This window comes from Lynx canadensis, chromosome A2, assembly GCF_007474595.2.
Source record: "Lynx canadensis isolate LIC74 chromosome A2, mLynCan4.pri.v2, whole genome shotgun sequence".
Classification (NCBI taxonomy): Eukaryota; Metazoa; Chordata; class Mammalia; order Carnivora; family Felidae; genus Lynx; species Lynx canadensis.
In genome coordinates this window covers 88,514,256-88,532,516 of record NC_044304.2, presented here as the reverse complement: position 1 = coordinate 88,532,516, position 18,261 = coordinate 88,514,256, and the positions used below count along the sequence as shown (strand labels likewise).

At 36.6% G+C, this 18,261-nt stretch overlaps 1 protein-coding gene across 1 annotated transcript in view; it reads left to right on the top strand.

Moving 5' to 3' along the window:
• SEMA3D (semaphorin 3D) overlaps nucleotides 1-18,261 on the top strand; it is a 128,087-nt gene that overhangs the window by 77,009 nt on the left and 32,817 nt on the right. The window contains exons 8-10 of the mRNA XM_032592390.1: nucleotides 4,017-4,131; nucleotides 5,361-5,430; nucleotides 8,378-8,522. Of these exons, the coding sequence (XP_032448281.1) occupies nucleotides 4,017-4,131; nucleotides 5,361-5,430; nucleotides 8,378-8,522 (330 nt within the window). The remainder of the gene's footprint in view (nucleotides 1-4,016; nucleotides 4,132-5,360; nucleotides 5,431-8,377; nucleotides 8,523-18,261) is intronic.

Sequence of the window (18,261 nt, the reverse complement as noted above, 5' to 3'; positions counted from 1 at the left end):
GAAATTATACTTGTTTCCCTGCTGACAGCAGGTGGCTTTCATCTTTGACCTGGATTTTGTTTGTTTGTTTGTTTGTTTGTTTTTTATCTTTTTATTCCTTGAGGGACCATGGAAAGGCTGCTAGACGGATAGGCAAGCACATTTAAAGATTCTTTTGTTCAAAGGATTGCAATTTCCATTTGTCAGGTTAAAAAAATATATATGCAGGCCACAGTGTAAGTTCCTTTCCTGTCCAACAAATTTGAGCCTAGTAGAATAATTAGAATTTTTTCATAGTTTGTCTTAAACATGGGTGATAATTGCAAGGAGAGAGAGGGGGACACTTTGCAAATAGGCATTTATTGCTATTTTTATCTAATAAAATGCTTAAAAGGGAATGTGATTGCTGATTTTTATGATGAAGTAGTGATGTATACACCTGTTAAAGGAATGTTGTGGAGCATATATTTGATATATCTGTTTATTCATTTAACAAAATAATTTGAGCAACTATGCTATGCCAGGGGAAAGCAGTAAACCAGAGTCCTTAGCATTAAATTCATGATAGCTAATATTTTGAATCAGCACTGTTTTTAGTATTTATAGCTGACTCAAAATTGCAAATATAGGCAATGAAAAATTTTACAAATTATAAATATGTAAAAAGAATACATTAAAATGGAAAGATTTTCACTTAGAGCTTAGTACAAGGAGGAGTCTGCTACAATAAGACTATATGAAGACAGAACATATGTGAATGTAAAAATATATAAATCAAGGTTGATGAGAAAGATGAGATATCTTACTTTTTATTTTTAATTTTTAAAAATGTATTCTAATATTTATTTTTGAGAGAGAGAGTGTGTGTGTTTGTACTGATAGGGGAGGGGCACAGAGAGGGGAAGATAGGGAGTCGGAAGCAGCCTCCGCGCTGTGGGTGCAAAGCCTATTGTGAGATCTGGGGCCGGAACTCAGGAACCGTGAGATCATGACCTGAGTCAAAGTCGGACGCTCGCCGAACTGAGCCACCCAGGCACCCCTATTTTTAAATTTTTTATAAAATCTTTTTTTCCCAAAATAATTCCAGGTAGCATTTCTCGCTGAGATCCTATGAAACATTAACACAAAATTCATCCTTACTAAAAGGAAGCACCAGGGGTTTTTCCTATTCATATTAACATCTGGATTTATATTTATGAAATGATCTGAGGATGTTAGCGGTAAAAATAAAGGCCGTGTCTAGATAAATCTGCCTTCACATCTGTAGCCATCGTTAATCATCCAATAGCCAGCTGAAATATTGGTTATGTTTGTTCTTGCACAATGATACTTCAACAATAGAAACACCATATACAAAACATAAATTCAAAAGCAATTATAGACATGTTTGTATCTAGATGGTTATTATATAAAATGTATTAGGTATTAATTTTCTTTCACTTCCTTGTAGTAACTCTCGATACTAAATAACATATTACTAAATGACATAAGTACTTTGGCCTGGTATTAAAGCTTTCCTTGAATGTACTCCAATATCCTTTTATAACATTCTCTTCCACTATTTGAATTTATCCCAGTATTTGCCTAAACCAAATTTGTCCTGGTTCTCCCTATGTGTGCCTTTTTTTTTTTTTAATGTTTACTTATTCTTGACAGACAGAGAGAGAAAGAGACAGAGTGTAATCGGGGGGGGGGGGAGGGTCAGAAGGAGAGGGAGACACAGAATCCGAAGCAGGCTCCAGGCTCTGAGCTGTCAGCACAGAGCCCAGAGCCCGACGCGGGGCTTGAACTCAGGAGCCATGAATTCATGACCTGAGCCGAAGTTGGACGCTCAACTGAAGCGTCTCCCACCTGTTCTGAAGTCTCCCACCTGTTGTCCTTTCCCCCTCTTTTCTAGCACCAAGAATATTTCCTGAACCAATCTCTGATCCCACTTATCATTTTAAGAACAATATTGAATTTAACTCTTCAGTGAGGCCTGTACTCATTTTTTTTTTTTTTTTTTAACTACAGAGACCTTTCAGAGGAGACTTAAATTCTATGGCATTTATCTATACTTTCTAAGGGCACTTTCTAAGGGCATCAATTTTATCTAGTATTTTTTGTTTCTCACTAATAATTGAACATGCTCTTATTAAACACCTGATAAGCAGGATATTAGTGACATATGTGCAGTGATGTAGGATGAAAGGAATAGGGAGTGCGTTTTCTGGAAAGAATGAAAAATTATGAGAAAATCAACTTAATGTTCTTTTGCTTTGTATTATCACCATGTGTCAGCAATTCTAAACAGTATCAGTGTCAAAATACAACTGCCAGGAAGGTCTTTTGTTGGTCCAGTTTCCAAACAATCACCGTAGTTATCACTGAGTTTATATAATGTATCTGTCAGCACACACGTGAACTCAGTTACACATGCGTTCCAAGACTAAGTGCACATTGATTTGGATCATTTAAAATTTAAAACAGCGAGACATAGTGCAAACTGCGAGGTGCAATTTTTGTTCAAGTGCAAATTTTAGTTCGTATATGAAATATTTTCTTGAATTTCAGTGTCTTTAAATTTCAATTTTTTTTACATCGTTGTAAGCCTAAAGAACAAATCAAGGAAGTAAAAATTATTACTCATTTATACAGAGCTATTTCTGAAAAGTATTCAGTTGTGTAGCAGAGAGGGTTATAAAGTGGGATTCATTCACTCTGGGTGTCCCGGTGTGCCTCTGGTGCTAGGTGCTGAGGCTATAAGGATAGTTACGGTCTGTGGTCTCAGGGACCTCATTGCCTTCTTAGCTCTCCCACAGTTCTGTAGATTTCTGAGATTTGGTCTGTTACTAAGGTTATATCACATGGAATTTGGATTTCCCCATCACCCAAGTTAGCACTCAAAGGGATCTCTGTCTTCCTTCCCCTTTCCTTTCTTCTTCCCCCTTTCTTCAAGAATAGCAACTATTTCTGTGACTTTGAATTCTCCTCTTTGGAGTAGTCATTAAGATACTTTTTTTATAAATTGCATTTAATTTTCAGAGATAACGAAGCAGAGGGAATACAGTTCCTAAATATTCATAGTATTTGACAGTGAACTTTGTATTAAATTTGTAAGACATAGATTGCATGCAGGATAAGAATGTTTATATAATTTACATTTAAATGTAAGTGCATTAATGGAAATCATGGCTGTGAAAGTAATTTTTGAAAGTTGAGTTTAAGTACTTAATATATTTATTTCATGAAACACTCTCATCTTACTTATTGTAAACTTAGCAGATGTAGTCAAATAACAATTGTATTAATTTTGTATTCATATTTAGGGACATATTAAATTAAAAATAAGAAATAGATGTTTTAATGGTGAATTGTTGAATTGCATTGCCCTATTTATTTTATTGAATTGATTTAAATGCTTATGTTTAGTAAGTGTCTAAAGAACATTTTTAATGAAATACTTCAGATTAAAAAAAAAAGTATGGAAATACATCAGTTAGCATTTAAAACAAGATTGGTTTTATATGTATGTTTGTGTTGCCTTACTGTTTAATTAGTAGGGCACCAAAAGACTTTTGAAAGTCTACACCAAGGCATATTTCTAAAGATCTTAATGATCTTACTCATATGTGTAATATACAAGTCAGTTCTAGTATTTATTGAACACAAGTTGTCTGGCCCTTTACTAAGCATTGTACACAAATTTTTCCATTTAATCATCAGAATAACCAATTTCAAGGCATTAATCGTATTTGTTCAGTGGAGACTTGGAGAATTACATAGCCTTTTGTAGGCCATGAGGCAACCGTTGACAGAGGTGAGATTTGATTCCAGGTCTCACTTATTTACTAGATTGCCTTGCCAGCCTCTACCCGTCCAGGAGAGCTGAATTATATTCATTTAACCATGAGAAGAACATGTAATACTAAGAGACAAAACTGCCTTTTCCCTTGTTTCAAAGTTCAAGGCCCTAAATATGTAGGCTCCTTGTCTTTGTGAACAAAGACATTAACTAAATCTGTGTCTCTATTATTTTCCTTTTCTTTTTTTTCCAGAATGATGTTGGCGGACAGCGCAGCCTGATAAACAAATGGACAACTTTTCTTAAAGCCAGATTGATTTGCTCAATTCCTGGAAATGATGGGGCCGATACTCATTTTGATGAGCTACGTAAGTCACATCCTCCTTTTTTTCTTGAAAATGTCTTACTGCCTAATAAATTCAGCATTTATTTTACTTCAGCCCAGGACAGCTGGCAGGAGTGTTATTACTAAATTCATACACACAAAGAACATGGAGGTGTTCTAGGTCTCAGAGCATATTATAATGAAGCAATTCCTCTTTTCGTAAGCGTTCTCAAAGTTATGAAGGAAACAAAGCCTCAGCAAGAGACACAAAGCTACTAGCAATGGTTCTATAGAATCCATCCATTCTCCATGTGGCGTTTTACTTTGGAAGGAGCAGCAGTCTATAGGTAGCAAGAACTTGGGTTCTTTATTCTGCGGGTGCCCTCTGCTGGAGAGCACAGGAGATGGGGAGAACTCGCTCCCTCTCACTTGTTAAGAAAAAGAATACTGAGAAAAGTGTTAGACGGATTATTCTCTTTCATTTCCCTTCTTTACTCGCCTCAAAGCTAATTCTAGAAGGGATGTTTTCAGTTATATATAAAGTTAGCATCATCAAATCTTATCTTTTAAACTTGTTTTTGCCATGCAGTGTAAAAATGATTTTATCATTGAATGATTTTATCATACAACATATAAAGTGTGTATATATATATATATATATATATATATATTGTTGGTGTTGTTTGAATATTCATGGCTGATCTTTCATGGTGTATATAAGTATGCTCACATCCTAAAAAATCTTCTGAAGGGTATTATTTACATATATTTTGGTATCAATACTGTGCAAGTGATTAGAAAATGATGAGCAAGTTGTTACATAAGTAATGTTGCACAAGTAATTAACTTGTGTAGCCATTTTTGTATTGTTAGCAAATAGATAATTACTAGTAAGCTGAGACAGTTACAGGACAAGATTTTTTTTTTTTACATTGGAGGGTAAAAATAACCTAGGTTTTTAATTTTTATTCTGTATGAAATCACATACTTCTGATTGGAAATAGTCATGGAGATTATCAAGCAAATCATCCCATCTATGGGTGATTGAAGTAAACATCTAAGAGGTTAGATATCCAGTTCAGTGTCACATAGCTAGTGAGAAAACCAGTCTTTAACCTTTAATTTCTTGTCATAATGTAATGACTTTCACTGTTATTTTACAGTATTTTATATACTGCAGAGTCTCAGGAATACTGTATGCTGAAAGAAAAAGCAAACATGTAATACTGAAATATAAAAATATAATGAATCGTTATTTCTTCCCATTAATAGAGGATATTTACTTACTCCCCACAAGAGATGAAAGAAATCCTGTAGTATATGGAGTCTTCACCACAACCAGGTAAGTTCAAAAAATGTTTGTAATTCTATAGAATTGTTATGTATATGTAAGAAAACACAGTTGTATGGTTTTTTTGTCCCTTTTGTGTGAGAAAAAATACCCCATTTTTCATTTTATTTTTTCACTTAGTGTTTCTTAGAAATCTCTTAATATCAATACATAAAATGTCTCTTGGTTCTTTTTCTTCCAGCAGAGTATTCCTATATCAACCACCACAATTTATTTAGCCTGTTTCTTATACATAGACGTTTCCATTATTTCTAGTGCTTTGGTGGTACGCATAATGCTTCACTGACTAAGCTTGTATACATGTTGTTCTCTGTATGAGCAAGTATATCTGTGAGCTAAATTCCCAGACGAAAGTTACTGGGTACAAAGGAGTGTGCATATACTAACCATAGTAAATAGGTCAAGCTGCATGACGTAGAAGTAGTATTAAAGAAATACATGTCTTAGTCATTGGTTTGGCTGAAATCACGAGACAGGACTTCTGAAATGTCCTCCCATACTATCTTACGTGCGCTTCCCTATCACCCTACAAAGCTGGGAGTTTGGCTGTTATCACCATATCATTATTGCACTACTAGCTTAAACAAAGGAAGTTCGTATGATTTGCCCAAAGAAGACGAGCCAGTTAGTAGTAAAGATGGCACTAGAACTGAAGGTGTTTTCTTAATTTCCACCCCTGCGTTTTTGTCTTCTTTCTATATAATACTGTCCTGCACCTGTCTCTGAGACTCTGTGACTTCCTTCCTTAAAACTTGCCCTATCACCTATGAATCTTTCTCAAAAAATATAGGGACCTTACATAATTTCATTTGAATTTAATTTTGTTTAATTCAGTAACTTACCTTTGACCCTGGTACGCCTTTTACAATATTCCTGTTACGTATTGCTGACTGCAATACATTCTTTGAACTATTTTTTTTACTTTTTCCGCAGCTCTGCTATGAATATTTGTATAGATATTAGTATTGGAAGTATTGGTGGTGTTGGTAATAGAGAAATGGGCCTACTGCCTCCTTTTGAAAAAATTATTAAAATAGTTTGTAGGCACATTATCATTTCTTTTCTGTGAAAATTGCCTTCACTTAGTTTGCCTTATACCAATAGTGTTCATCATATGTCAGAACACAAAATGCTCTTTGGCTAATTATACAATATAGAATGTGAATATTTCAAGTGAAAATAAAGAAGATACCCTAACAAGCTGCCATTCGGACTCCCATTTTTCTGCTCATTTATATCTGAAGTAAAAAGATGCAGGAAGAGCAAGTAAGTGTCTGGAGTCACTCAAGTTAAGTATCTCAGCCCTGGTTCTCTTGGCATCTTTCCATTCACAGAACTGTCTTTGAAGTCACTGTGTTTTCCACACACAAGGCATCGATATGTGCCAGGGAAATACAGCTCCGAGATAGTTATCTTTTTTCTCCTACCAAGTTTCTGCCCACCCAGAGTGCGAAGTTACAAGTCCACTCTTTGTTCTTGGTGTACTTTATTATTCTATTTTGAATGGCGCCCTGAGGACTGAGGTAACATTGGGATGCATGGCACATCTTTTATCCAATCAGAAGATGTAGTGAATCTGCAACAATAGCAATACCACGAAGCATGATGCACCATCATTCCTTTAGGATATCCTAGGCGGATGATGTGATTTTATGGGGGCGTCACCTTCTTTCCTAGCAGCTAGTTTTCTTCCAGCTTCCTGTTTGCCATCAGCTCCGGATGTTTCCCATTAATGTCATTCCAAGAATATTAATGGTCGAGCTAGAGAATCTTTGGCTCATTTGTATCATGCTGAGATGATATGTCTCTTAGGTCCTAAAGGGTGATCTCGTTTTTATGAATAAGAATCACCGAAAGTTTTAGATGCAGAGAAAATGTCTTTTATTTTCCAGAAATAAAACAAAAATGAAACATCTGATGACAGTGTTAACAATTTTCACCATTAATTTGCAAAAAATTGTGGAATCCTCATGGAGCTTTTCTGCTTCTTAATTATGTGTGATCCAGTCCTGCGAAATTAAGATAAATTTTAAGGGTCAGATAAGGTACATACATAAATTCAGGAAAAAATACAGAGATTAGGGAAGAAGCAAAAGAGAGTTTCAACATTTTTTAAATTAATAAAAATTGTATGAGGAAATTCTTAATAGTCAATATTTACGGCCATTTGCTCACTGTAAGAACACTTAAATAGTTCTTAAATATATAAATATATTAAATAGTTCTTAAATATAAATAAATAGTTCTTCTTAAATAGAAGGGCACCTGGGTGACTCGGTTGGGCGTATCACTTTGTCATGATCTCACATGTTCACGGGTTCAAGAGCTGTGTTGGGGTTCGGATTCTGTGTCTCCCTCTCTCTCTGCCCCTCCCTGCTCACGCTCTGTCTCTCTCTCAAAATAAAATAAGCATTGAAAAAAAAAAAAAGAAAACACAAATGAGATATTTATTCTTTATGTATCTAAAATGCTCCTCTTTAAAAAAGTAGGTGATGTAACTTTTTATTTTGGAAGTTCTTTGGGAGGCATTAGGCCGTAAAAACTTCAAATGAAATTCAAAAGCATGTCTATAAATATGATACTCTTTTCTGCATATTTCCTTCTGTCCTCCAGTTTTCCTAGGGAACTCCTCTGTATCTGTCAAGTGTCAGTGTAGGCGCCATCTACTCTGAAAACTCACCAGACAGCCTTGTGTTGGAGTTCCATTGCATGCTTGCTTAGCTCACTACAATCATCTGTAAGGTAACTGCTGTCACACTTCTTTCAGGCTTGCTTGCTTATAAGCTCCTTAAGGGCATATACACACATTTTGTCTGCAGCACCTATCAAATGGAATGTGCCGCATTACTTTGTCCACACACCTGGTTATAATATGTGCTCAATAAATGTGCATTGAGTGATGTACAATGAATGATTGGACCATTCTGCTTTTTTTCAGCTCCATCTTCAAAGGCTCTGCTGTTTGTGTGTACAGCATGGCTGACATCAGAGCAGTTTTTAATGGTCCATATGCTCATAAGGAAAGCGCAGACCATCGTTGGGTGCAGTACGATGGAAGAATTCCTTATCCCCGACCTGGCACTGTATGTATCCAACTTAAAAATCAAATTATTTTTATAAGCCCATATCCTCTTTCCAATTCTATTATAATAAACTATGCTCATTCACCACAGCAACATGTGCTGTGCTTTTGAAAATACCTATTATTTATTTACAGTCATACATTAGCATTTCCATCCTTCATTGGAACTTAACTTTTTTTTTTCCCTTTTGAGTAAGAGCTTTAGATACTACAGGAAACAATGATTATATCATAAGGATCAGGCTATGCTGAAAATATAGTGCCTATCCTCAATAAGTCTACAGAATCATCAAAATGATTCAATATGTAGAATGACAAATATTCCAAGTTAAATGAAAATGCCAAATAAATATTTATTTCCCACCTACAGCTCTGTATATAGGTAGAGTCTTTGGGTCCTTGTTTCTACTTTAAAAGACAACATCAATTCCAATAGTTCATGTATTTCTTTATTATGTTGCATCTGTTAAAAAAAAAAGACTTTGCAGTGTGAAATCTGTGTTTGCATTATAAATGGCAGGTTTTTGTTTTGTTTTGTTTTGTTGATGTGATTAATACAGTTTAAGTTATTTAAATATTTTAAGGTTGGTTAATTGATAAAATATAAAGAAATACATGCTCTTTTTTCCACTTAAGATTCCATATGAATATTTCTACCAGGAGCTCTAAAGTATTCCTCAAAATCTCTGAGAAAAAGTATTGACTTAATCCAACCAATTCTACTGAATTTTGTCTTTTCATATGTTTGTCCTTAAACAGGAAACAGTTGGTAACCAGGCCTTTTCAGGCTTTCTCTTTTCATCTTCCTGTTACATAACCTAATTAAATTTAGGAAACACACTTTAGAACTGTGACTATTTTCCCTTTCGTAATTCCTCAATAGAAATATGTTTCAAATATGTTTTCTGGACTGATTATAAGGTTATCACACTTCGATGGAAAAATTATTTTGCAAATAATGTGATTTCCAGGATTCAGATTTTTAATTTTCTTTGAACATCAAAATTATACGTGTCTTATTAATTTCACAGTAACGTAAGGTGTAAGTTGCAGTGTGCGGATAATATTCTGAAGGTTTTACAAATCTTAACTTCATAAGGATTCTAAGAAGCAAGTGCTGTTGTTATTAATGCCATTTTACAGCCACTCATTTTATGCTACTCAGCATCAGGCACAGAGAGGTGCAGTAACTTGCCCAAGGTCACAAAAGCGACTGAGTAGTGCACCTGAGTTTTAAATTCAGACACTCTGGCAGCAGAGTCCAGGCTCTTAGAATTTGTACTATGATACTATATTAAAAAACTTTTTTGTCTCAAATTATATTTATTTTCTTCTTCTGTAGAATATCTTTTACTGCATATATATAGTATATATGTATATACTGAACATATAATAATATGTTTATGATAGACTACATTTATTAAGTATATATGTAGTGGATATATATGTAATGAATCTATGTAGAATTTCAACTGCTGTTATATATATTTGGGGCCTTTTGTGAGGAGGACAGTTAAAATTCAGAGGGGATTTCTAGCTGGGGAAATTCCACCATCCTAGGATGATGGGGTTAAGTATCATGGACTATCACATTGTCAGCCGTTTCTACATGAGTTTGTTTGTTTGTTTATTGAGAGAGAGAGAGAGAGAGAGAGAGAGAGAGCAGACATGCACTCGAGGGAGGGGCAGAGGGAGAAGGAGAGAGAGAATCTTAAGCAGGTTCCATGGCCAACTCAGAGCCTGATGTGGAGCTCAGTCTCATAAAATGTGAGGTCATTACCTGAACTGAGATCAAGAGTTGGACTCTTAACCAGCTGAGCCATGCGGGTGTCCCTCTTTTTAACAATAGAAAAGGAAAAATAGTAGCAGGCATAAGAAAGTGCCATTTAACTGAGTTATTCCTTTATGTTTACTCAATGTCAGTGTTCCTCAGGAAATTCCTATGCTTTTTAAAATATGTGAACATATTCACATCTGTAGCAAAGCTTTGAGAATTACATCTTGTAACTACAGACAGTCCCCAACTTAAGTAGTTTTGACTTCTGATTTTTTTGACTTTATGATGGTGAGAAAAGGATCCACATTCAGTAGAAACTATACTTAGAATTTTGAATTTTGATCTCTTCCTGGGCTTGCCAGATGCAGTACGAGGGGCTCATGAAGCTGAGCCTGGCAAAAAGTCGCAGCTTCTGGTAGGCCACATCATCACAAGGGTAGACAAAAATACACTTGAAATCATTCTGTTTTTCACTTTAGTACAGTTTTGAATAAAGTACATGAGATACTCAATGCTTCTTTATAAAATAGGCTTTGTGTTATGTTAGAGGAGTTTGCCCAACCATAGACGAATTCAAGTGTTCTTAGCACATTGAAGTTCAGCTAGGCTAAGCTATGATGTTGAGTAGGTTAGGTATAATAAATGCACTTTTGCCTTATGATATTTTCAACTTACAATGGGTTTATGGGGGCATAATCCCATTGTAAGTCAAGGAAGATCTATAAACTCACTCACGGCCCGAAATTGGGCCAGTATTGGTAAAGGAGATGGAAAGAGGCTCCAGAAAGACTCCAGCAGAAAAACATTCTCATTGATCAGGAAGTTTATCTCCTTGTTATAGAATTTAGAGTTGCAAAAACGACTATCGTTGGGGTGCCTGGGTGGCTTAGTTGGTTAAGCTTCCAACTTCAGTTCAGGTCATGATCTCACAGGCAGTGAGTTCGAGCCCACATGGAGCTCTGTGCTGACAGCTCGGAGCCTGGAGCCTGCTGCAGATTCTGTGTCTCCCTCTCTCTCTCCCCTTCCCCCACTTGTGCTCTGTCTCTCTCTCAAAAATAAATAAACATTAAACAAAAAAAAGCGACTCTCATAATTATTGGGAGAAGCTGTTTATTTTGCATTACACTTTTGGTTACAAGTGGGTTTCTTTCTCCTTGGTCTGAAGTGGGTAAGACTGGGATCAAACTTAGCTCTACTTGACTCCAAATCAAATGCTGTTAACCTCCACAGCACTCTACCTTCAATGAGATCAAAGCAAATAACCAAACTGAACCCCACACTGTTTCCCCTGGGACTGATCTGCTCCCTGAACAAATAATAATGTCGTTTTGCAACCTTACTGCGCTTGTCATTTCTTTTCTTGTAATTCTGGGGACACATCTTTGACTTTAATAAAAGCACTGCTGAATAATTTGCTGGCTACGAAACGTCAGAATCTTTCCTAAAAGCCACTTTACGCTTAAACCTTTTAAAATAGATTATTTGAAAAACCTCCTTTGCGTTTACGTTTCCTCATGTTGTTAACCAGATTGCTTCTAAAGCAATTGCTTTGCTGCTGACATTGTCAGTGAGAGAAATAAACACGAAGACTCTCAGGGTGCCACAGCGACTTTAATTTTCTAGTTTTTGACAGAATCCTGTGCTTCCTGTGACAAAAAGTCAAACCTAAACTCCTGGCCTTACTACGATATCATTACTCTCTACAATGTCAATAAGCCTGGAAACTCGTAAATGACAAGGACACAGTCACAGAATCCCTTCACTTCAAAGGATTCTCCTGCCCTCTGGTGTCCAAACTGAATCTCTGAACAAACTGTATTTTGTTCAGATGGACTTTTTCAACCGTTATTGAACTTTAGGCCTTGAGAATAAGAAGTTGCAAATGAAATAAAATATGGCAGAATCCACAATATAGCAGGTAGTAGGGGTCAAAAATGCAAACCAAACTGAGGTCAGGCCAACGGTAGCAGGCTGCTCGAAACCTCAGAATCGGAGGAAGATTTTTAAAGGCAGATTTCATTTTTGATATTTGACTTATTATTAAAAGATTTACTTGGTAGTTTTATTCTGTGTTGATAAGGAACTTTATAATGTATGCCTAAGTGTCAAATGTTGATAAATGTTTACTTGAAAGGGAGTTTCAGTTTTTAAACCATTCTCTTATCAAAAAGGTGAGAAGGTGCTTTAAAAATTGCTTCTTGTGGTAAGAACACTTAAGGTGAGATCTATGCTTTTAACATATTTCTAAGTTTATGAATACAGTAGTGCCTGTAGATAATGTTGTGCAGAAGATTTCTAGAACTTCTTCACGTTGAATAACTGAAATTGTATACCGTTAATTAGTGACTTCTTACATTCCACTCCCCTTAGCCCCTGGTAACCACAGTTTTATCTTTGGCTTTCATGAGTTTGAATATGTATATAAATGGAAGTATGTAGTTGTTTTAAAATTTTTTTCAAAGTTTATTCATTTTTGAGAGACAGAGACAGAGCACAAGTGGGGCAGGGACAGAGAGAGAGGGAGACACAGAATCTGAAGAGGCTCCAGGCTCTGAGCTGTCAGCACAGAGCCCAGTGCGGGGCTCAAACTCACGGACTGAGAGATCATGATCTGAGCTGAAGATGGATGCCTAACCGACTGAGCCACTCAGGGTCCCCATGTACTTTTGACCTTCTGTGACTAACTTACTTCACTTAGCGTAGTGTCTTCTTTGTTCATCTACATGGGCACCTGTTGAAGGATTTCCTTTTTTTTTATTTTTTTTTTTTTCAAGACTGACTAGTATTCCATTGTGGGTATATATCACTTTTTTCTTTTTCTTTTTTTTTTTTTTTTACCCATTCATCAGGTGATGGACATCTAGACTGTTTCCACCTACAATATAAATAATAGAACTAGCATATGATCCAACAATCTCACTTCTGGGTATTTATCCAAAAGAATTGCAATCAGGATCTTGAAAAGAGATTAGCACTCCCATGTTCATTGCAGCCCTATCACCATAGCCAAAAAGTGGAAAGGACTTGTTTTTGAAGTTCAAATATTTAAGAAATGTCTGTTTCACTATTCTCAAATCATTTTGGTGCAGTTTTTGACTATTTCTAAACCTCTAATGATGAAAAAAATTCATTTTTAGATTCCATTTTCCCCGAAATACTGCTTTTGCTGTTAAATGTTTTAGCTTTACTTTCAAAGGTTGAAACCTACACATGAATTTCCCAACTAAGTTTCCATTTTATGGTGAGGAGCAAAACAAAGTAGTTATAGGCCCTCTTCTAATTCCATTACTACAGGTGCACTGAAGTCACATGCAATATTACATCTACTAAACTAACCTCCTTGTACCCATTTATTGCCCCTCATATCCTGTAAAAACTTGACTAAAATTCTTAAATCTCAAAGAATCCCTGAATAAACATCTCTCCTTACCAATTCTATTTTAGGAATTTAGGTCTTCAGAAAAATTTAAAGTATCTTTTTCTTTTTATCCATATATCAATCAGCCATTTAATTTAACGGACCTGCTACAAAACATTAACATTGTTTTAATGTTAAGTGATTTTTCAGCTACCACCACCAAATGTAAAATAATTAAATCTCTCTTTCTATAACATTTCAAATCTTTGCCTAACAAGAAGCCCCACCGTGTACAACTCATACAGCTTTTTCTCTAGAGTAAATCAAAGGTAAGGGCTTTCTTTTCCATGGGGCCAATATTCTCTTTATGCCAAGCTACTTATTATGTTCAATGAGCTTTTCCTTTTTCTCATATAGAATTCCTCTAAAGGAAAGGAAACCTTGGGGCGCCTGGGTGGCTCAGTTGGTTGAGCGTCTGACTTCTGCTCAGGTCATGATCTAGTGGTTCGTGGGTTTGAGCCTTGCGTCAGGCTCTGTGCTGACATCTCAGAGCCTGGAGCCTGCTTCAAATTCTGTGTCCCTCCCTCCCCGCCATCTGCCTGTCCCCCGCTCATGCTCTGTCTCTCTGTCTCTCAAAAATAAATAAACATTAGGGGTGCCTGGGTGGCTCAGTCAGTTGAGCGTCCGACTTCAGCTCAGGTCACGATCTCACGGTTCGTGAGTTCGAGCCCCGCGTCAGGCTCTGGGCTGATGGCTCAGAGCCTGGAGCCTGCTTCCAATTCTGTGTCTCCCTCTCTCTCTGCCCCTCCCCCATTCATGATCTGTCTCTCTCTGTCTCAAAAATAAATAAACATTAAAAAAAAATTTTTTTAAATAAATAAACATTTAAAAAAAGGAAACCTTAAAAAAGACAGAGCTACAGCTATATGTTTTGTTAAATGTCCAGCACAATTAAGTTTAGCTTAAACTATTTAATTTTGAAAGTAAATGATCAAAAATTGTTGGTTTAATTGTTGTCTTTAAAGTACTACCCAGTTATAGTAGACAGAATCCAACCTTTGTACAAGCAGGGGAGCATACTATGACATTTTTTAAGTTCAGAGGTTAAAGTTCATTTGCCAATTGTAAATAAAATTTTGAATGGATATTTGCAACAGGTACATGCATTTCTTCAAATGCTAGAAGACATATCGCTGTATTAGACACTGAACAATAAAGAGGAAACTTGAGTTGTTGTTGCTTTACCTTTTAAGCATAGCAGAATATTCAAGATTCAAATATAACAACAATAAAGCTGAGTTTTAGTTGCAAAAAAAGAAAAAGAAGAAAGGGACAAATGTACCCCCATATTTGTACCCCTGGCCTTTCTAGTTCTGATACTGAAGACAGAGTCTTTCCTCATCCACATTTAGAAACTGACTCACAGCTGAATAGGCAGGGGGATAGAATGGCACTTGTGAAATTACAATTATTTTTCGGGGCTCCTGGGTGGCTCAGTCAGTTAAGCCTCCGACTCTTGGTTTTGGCTCAGGTTATGATCTCACTGATCATGAGTTCGAGCCCTGCATCAGGCTCTGCTCAGATGGTGCAGAGCCTACTTGGGATTCTCTTTCCCTCTCTGTCTGTCCCTCCCCTGCCCGCTCCCGCTCTCAAAATAAACAAATAAATTAAAAACGAATAGTTACTAAAAGAAATTGCATGTATTTTTTTACTTTATAAATTAAAAAAAACTTCCTTTTTGTATTTAGGTTATTTTTCCCAGTTTGCTAAAAATGGAAGCCTGGTTCAGTCTTTCCTTGTGCCCTGTCTTCCCTCACATTAGTCAGTCCTATGATTTGTTTAAAAAGAAAGTGCAACCTGTAGAAAACAGCCTGAAGCAGCAGGAGGAGAAAACTTTGAACAGCTGTCTGGTGCCTCACCAAGGGGCAAAGCTCTCGCGTTGGATAAAAACCATTTTTCTCCTCTCGTCCGTCGCTTCCCACTACACTACTAAAGGCCCTGTACAGACACATAGATGTGCCAAGCACAACACGGTCACACCTAGCCAGCTGTGCAGCCGGCCCTGAGATTGCTGCTGTTGGGTCACCCTTTCCTTTCACGGCACGCCTGGGCAGGTCTCTTCTGAAATACCCTTGTGCTGGTATTGTTTCCAGCAAGATACTCACATTTTAAAATTTTGGTAACAGCTCTCTCTCTCTTTTTTTTTTCTTTCCGAAATTTTAAACTATCTTAAGACTTTTTCAACATGACAGGTAGAGAAACAGATAAGTTCCCTAACTTATTTCCTATAGGCCCTGGGGTAGTGGAAATCAGGGAAATGTTAGAAAGCTAGAGGCAGAAATAAATGGTCCTCTACCGTATAGTCAGAGGGGCTGTGTTAATATGTAGAACTTAAAAGGACATACATACGGAGAAAAATTCGCTAGATTTTTAATACCTGAGATGTAGCTAGATACCTAGCTTCAAGAGGAACATTCTCTAGGTTTTGGGGAGGAAACGGCTTGATATGATCATTTACTTCAGATGCACCATTTCCCCACACTTTCTCTTTTTCCTTTATAGGATTTTTCGTTCCTACTTTACTCTCCTACCTGCTCCGGTCGCTTGGTATCTCTAGTTGTTTTTAGATCTGTGTGCCTCACAGCTATATGATATCAAAGGGGAAATCTCACTGTTTTTAATGTGCTAAAATAACAATATTTGGTTCAAATGGTACTCTCTTCAACCTCAGGGAGTAACTCTACCAAATCACTTTCATTTGTGAAAGCAATGTGGAGACGCAGACCTCGGAGATCACACACAGCAACATAACGGATAAAGATCTTATCCAAACACTGGCAGCATGCCAGAAGGAAAAGCTGCCATAGGGGGGAAAAATACATTTCCAAAGGTCATTTTATAATAGTCAACAGAAACCAGGTTTTCCTTCTCATCTTTTTTCTTTGATTTTATTACACTTAAACCTTTCCGTCAGAGGTGAGCAAAGAGGAAAAGCCTCACGTTTGCTTCTTGGCTAAATTGTTCCCATTTCATTCATCCATACTTTTCTCATATTAAAATTTCTAATTATTTGAAAATTTGATATCAGAAACTGGCTTGAATGTCATGATATTTCTTTTGAAAATTTGGCTACTTGCATAACTATAGTTGCAAAGGCAAAGGAAAAGAAGATCTTAAGCTGGAGGGCTGTTTCAAAAATGTGATGCAAGCAAAATCATGCTTTTGCTCTGATTTTAATGATAGGCCAACCAGATTTTACCGCAGGCAGTATAAGCTATAAGCCCACTATAGTCTCCTTTGGCGGGGCCTCCAACATGCAGCCTGTAATTGGGCAAGAGCTTTGTATCGTTTGAGCTCCACATCCATTTTGACTTGCAGCTTAATCTATTTAATATAGGGTTCCTTCCATTATCGACTTGAGAGATTCCACTTGTCTGAAGGCTAAGTGCTAGAAACAATGACTGAAGACATTCAGCTCTTTAGACCAACATCCAGTTAACAATAAGCTAAGTAATTGCCAAATAGCTAATATTCTGCACCTCTTTGGTGCAGACCTGGGAAAAATAAAGAGATTTAAGGGAAAGATTAATTTTGTTAAGATCAGACATGCAAGGGGCGCCTGGGTGGCTCAGTCGGTTAAGTGACCGACTTCGGCTCAGGTCATGATCTCTCGGTCCGTGAGTTCGAGCCCCGCGTCGGGCTCTGTGCTGACCGCTCAGAGCCTGGAGCCTGTTTCAGATTCTGTGTCTCCCTCTCTCTGACCCTCCCCTGTTCATGCTCTGTCTCTCCCTGTCTCAAAAATAAATAAGACGTTAAGGATCAGACATGCAAGAATTCTGTAAAAGATAGAAATATTCTTACATTACTAATGGAAAATCATTAACAAAATCTTTTAGTACAACTTCTTTGATATTTCTTCCAATTTAATGACCCATTATGATTTTATTCCTATAAAATTGGAGGTAAGGGTCATATGTTGTGGCTAACTTCGGTATCTTTAATTCCCTGAGAACGATCCTCTGGAGGTTCAGGATTTGAGAAGCACAGTTTGAAGCCTTGACAAGATTCTAATTAGCGCCTGGTGTAAATGGCTCAGTTTTGTAGAGATTGTGTTTCCACCTTGTGTAAAAATTAAAACAGGGAAAAGTAGCACTTTCTTTAAGACTTTCTTCTGTATGTCTGCAACATAGAGCCAAAGTTTGCCATTCCAAAGGAATGTTAGCCCATGAAGAATTCAAATGTAATAGCAGCATTGTTCTGAGTTAGCTTTTTGAATTACAGTATACAGAAATCATAAAATAAATTTGATATGTGGAAAGTTAAATATTTGCCTGAAAAAAATCTAATTATAAAGCAATTCTTTATATTCTTTGGATAAAGGCACATCACGTTCATTCAATTTGTACTAGTGTGGACATTTGTGTCTTACCACCAGGGGGCAGGGTATGCTAACTATTGAATTAGTGAACACTAAAAGGCAAAGGAGAGACAATTTTAGACAGAAGTGAAAAATTCCCTGAATGGTTTCTTCACAGATCCTTTAGGGAAAGAGCTGTTGAATTGTTCACAGTGTAATTTTCACACCAGTTATAAAAAAAAAAAACT